The 4,479-nt window shown below is 50.4% G+C and overlaps 1 protein-coding gene across 1 annotated transcript; it reads right to left on the reverse strand.

Annotated features, from left to right (window-relative positions):
* Window positions 1-449: 449 nt before the first annotated feature.
* Window positions 450-4,252, reverse strand: LOC138359213 (uncharacterized). Its single transcript, XM_069318205.1, has 3 exons — window positions 4,226-4,252; window positions 2,616-3,242; window positions 450-635 (listed from the first exon to the last, which is right to left on the reverse strand). Exons 1-3 carry the CDS (start codon window positions 4,250-4,252, stop codon window positions 450-452), a joined length of 840 nt encoding a protein of 279 aa, XP_069174306.1.
* Between the last annotated feature and the right edge of the window lie 227 nt (window positions 4,253-4,479).

Below are 4,479 nucleotides of genomic sequence, written 5' to 3' on the forward strand. Positions count from 1 at the left end.
CCCAGCCCCCGCCAGCACGTCCCAGCTAATCCCAGCCCCCGCCAGCGCGTCCCAGCTCCTCCCAGCTCCCGCCAGCAGGTCCCAGCTCCTCCCAGTCCCCGCCAGCAGGTCTCGGGTGCTCCCAGCGCCGGGCCGTACCTCTGGCCCTAACCACGGCTCCTTGTCTCATCACTTCTCCAGCCTTTCCTTGGCCAACGCCGGCGACCTCCTTTTATACTCAATATTTTTTGTCACAATTTAATTTTAAATGTTTAGAGAGAGAGAGAGAGAGAGAGAGAGAGAGAGAGAGAGAGAGAGAGAGAGAGAGAGAGAGAGAGAGAGAGAGAGAGAGAGAGAGAGAGAGAGTGTCATAGTGGAGTCTGTTCCTATGATGTTATTTTTATTTTGTGAATGTCCCGAGAGAGATGAATGAGTGAGTAGGGATACAGTTTGCTGTAGTGGCAGCAAACTTAGCAAATGTTGATCTTAGCAAATCCGTTAACGACCAGCCTGTTGATGACTTCATCCCTGATCACCTGGAAATCATGTTCTCTAAACAACGTATGAACACCACACAGGCGCCACGCATAATTGTGGAACACCTCAACTAGTAGCTCATGCAGAGTGATTTTGTTTAATTCTTGGTAGTTTTCGACCTGGAAGTCCAATTGAGCATTTAGACTAGTCGGTACAGTGGAGATATCGCATCATGCAGGTCGGCGTTCGATCCCCGGCAGTCCAAGTGGTGGAATACCATTCCTTCCTTTCGTCTTATAGCATCTCCCTTGTCCTCATGTTACCAAGTGGTATGTAGTCACACTGACCTAGCGCTTCCTCCTTATTGTTCGACCTGGAAAATTTTTATGATCTTTCCAACGCTTACCTAAGACTCTTCCCCCATTGATCCTGTCATAACTGACCTCCCCCGCAAGCATAGTCCATAGCAGGCCCCTGGGATGTGTTGAGGCATCACATCCCTCCCCAGACCATCTTCACTACCCTGGCACATCTCGACAGCGCCAACTGGCACACCCTGGCAACAAGACAAAGAGAAACTGGCCAGTCCTCCGCTCACAGGGTCAATACAGTGAAAGTGTAACTGTTCTGTTTCCTATCAAAGTTACAACTTCTTAAACTCACTTTCTACTGAAGGAGTTAACACTTTCCCTCGGGGAAGCTTGTGTTACGTTTTCTATGGTACATTCAGTTTAACATTTGGATCTTCTCTAATTCTTTTGTTGAGTTATCTGATTAGTTATCTGATAACTGGTGTTATCGCACTTGTCGTTTTATTTCCCGTATATCGTGATCGCATCACGGAGTGGACCCAGTCAGTGGGCCACAGGACGGGGTGGACGCAGTCAATGGGCCGCAGGACGAGGTGGACCCAGTCAGTGGGCCGAAGGGACGTGGACCTAGCCAGTGAGCAATAAGGAGTGAGCCAAAGCCAATGGATCACCGTAGAAACATATGGGCCTCACCAGCGGCCCACAGTAGAGAGCGATCCTAGCCAGCGGACCGCACCAGTGGGCCACAGACGAGAGCGGGCCGTTCCAGCTGCCCAGGAAGCTGGACACAGAAGAGAGCGGGCACTAGCAGGCCACAGTAGAGAGCGGACCGGGCCACAGTAGAGAGCGGGCCGGGCCGCACCACACATCCGCTTGATTGGAGTGCTGGCCTGCTGCCCACAGCCGTCCCTTAGCCGACTCCACCAAGCATGTCTACACTTCCTAACCTCGCAGTTTTATTTGTCAGGGTCAGTCGATTTTCAGGGTGAAAAATGGTGGGAGGAGAAGATTGACTGATAAGTTTTTTATTCATAAATTTACAGGATTTTTACTTGTGTTACATTGAGCCAAATACCTCAACAGTTAGACATGATGAGATACTTGATTTAATACGAAGGTTTGGTTATCTGATCCTTCACGCTGGGTTTCGACACGATTTCGATTTACACGGTGTCGACTCCCAGCTGTATTGGAGCAGAAACATTTGGGCAGCGTTTATTTCTCCTTATGCCTCTTTTACACATATATCATGACCTCACCGGCTGCTGTATAACGTATCGTGAACAGGAAATTCGATGTTGTATGACTGTTGTATGATGTTGTATGAGTCAGATTCATACACTCATTAGTGTATTTGCTGCTGCGTAGAGCCCAAGATAGCCATTGTCTTGTGCGTGTGTGTACTCACCTAGTTGCGTGCGTTAGTGTGCATGCATTCGTGCGTGCGTTAGTGTGCATGCACTCGTGCGTGCGTTGGTGTGCATGCGCTCTTGCGTGCGTTAGTGTGCATTCACTCGTGCGTGCGTCAGTGTGCATGCACTCGTGCGTGCGTTAGTGTGCATGCACTCATGCGTGCGTTAGTGTGCATGCGTGCATTCTTCAGTCTCGTTGTGAGGTGAAGCCCTCATTACGGTGGAGCCGGTGCATAGTAATTGCGGCCATTAGTATGCTTCCGGGTTCGATGCCCGCGCAGGACCAGGCTCTGGACAAGTTTCCTTACACCTGATGCATCTGTTCGTCTAGCAATAAATAGATAGTTGGGAGTCAGCCAGCTGTTGTGGATTGCATCCGGGGGGGAAGGTCAGTAGTCGGCCTAAGGGGAACGTGACACCTGATGCCTCTGTTCACCTGTCTAGGCGCGTGAGAGATACAGGCTCTGAGACTCTTGACGCCTCTGTTGCGCACTCTGAGACTCTTGACGCCTCCACTGCGCACTCTGAGAGTCTTGACGCCTCCACTGCGCACTCTGAGAGTCTTGACGCCTCTGTTGCGCACTCTGAGAGTCTTGACGCCTCCACTGCGCACTCTGAGAGTCTTGACGCCTCCACTGCGCACTCTGAGAGTCTTGACGCCTCCACTGCGCACTCTGAGAGTCTTGACGCCTCCACTGCGCACTCTGAGAGTCTTGACGCCTCCACTGCGCACTCTGAGACTCTTGACGCCTCCACTGCGCACTCTGAGAGTCTTGACGCCTCCACTGCGCACTCTGAGAGTCTTGACGCCTCCACTGCGCACTCTGAGAGTCTTGACGCCTCCACTGCGCACTCTGAGACTCTTGACGCCTCCACTGCGCACTCTGAGACTCTTGACGCCTCCACTGCGCACTCTGAGACTCTTGACGCCTCCACTGCGCACTCTGAGAGTCTTGACGCCTCCACTGCGCACTCTGAGAGTCTTGACGCCTCCACTGCGCACTCTGAGACTCTTGACGGTCCCATGCGGAACATTCTTGTAACTGTAATTAACAGACAGACACTAGCAAATATTTAGTAAAATTACTCTTACAAATAAAATAAAGCAAGCCTCTGCATCACTATCTTGAGGTTATCTTGAGATGATTTCGGGGCTTTAGTGTCCCCGCGGCCCGGTCCTCGACCAGGCCTCCATCCCCAGGAAGCAGCCCGTGACAGCTGACTAACACCCAGGTACCTATTTTACTGCTAGGTAACAGGGGCATAGGGTAAAAGAAACTCTGCCCATTGTTTCTCGCCGGCGCCTGGGATCGAACCCAGACCCTAGGATTACGAGTCCACAGCGCTGTCCACCCAGCTATCAGACCCCTGTGTGTGTGTGTGTGTGTGGAATACCACATTCCATCCTCGTCAAGGATAACTGCCCCTCCTCGCTTATGGGATTAAACAAGGTCAGATATATTAAATAATTCTTTACGTTGTGTGAAAAGTTAATAAAAGAGTAGACTCGTGGCGCGGGCCTGTGACTTAGCTTAATAGTCCACAGTCATGAGACTCTCCCTACAATAACTTCACTTAAACTTAGATATATACAAGTTTGCTGAAGCTATGAAATTATAACCCATGTAGGATGTGGTGAAACAGGGTGTTTGATATGTAGTGCTTCGGCTATGTTTAATCTTTATTGGTGGCACGGGCATGAATAGCCCGTAATCGAAAAATATGTTGTTGTCTAGCTTTCATATACTGAGACTGTTGGTGTAGATCTTCAATATGTGGAAGGGGGGTACGAGGACGGCACAGAAGCTGCGATGTGAGGACAAAGAAAAGAAACGGTGCCTAACCCCCCTTGGACCATCGGGAATCGAACGCCGACCTGCAAAAAGCGAGGTTGTCGGTCTACCGACCAGTCCAAGTGGTCATTGGCTGTATTGTATGAAGATGAGTATAGGTTTTTACCTAGTGCTGGGAATTACTCTTGATGATATCTTAGGTTGTATTTTATCATCACCACTATCATCACCTCTCAACATCATCACCACTCACCATCACCACTATCACCATTTCCACCATTGTGATGCGACGGACCAATAATGTGGGTCTATGGGACTTAAGAGGACAAGTTCTAGGGAAGTTCCGTGTTGCTGGTAGCTGCAGTTCCGTGTTGCTGGTAGCCGCAGTTCCGTGTTGCTGGTAGCTGCAGTTCCGTGTTGCTGGTAGCTGCAGTTCCGTGTTGCTGGTAGCCGCAGTTCCGTGTTGCTGGTAGCTGCAGTTCCGTGTTGCTGGTAGCTGCAGTTCCG

Source organism: Procambarus clarkii, chromosome 89 (genome assembly GCF_040958095.1).
Source record: "Procambarus clarkii isolate CNS0578487 chromosome 89, FALCON_Pclarkii_2.0, whole genome shotgun sequence".
NCBI lineage: Eukaryota > Metazoa > Arthropoda > Malacostraca > Decapoda > Cambaridae > Procambarus > Procambarus clarkii.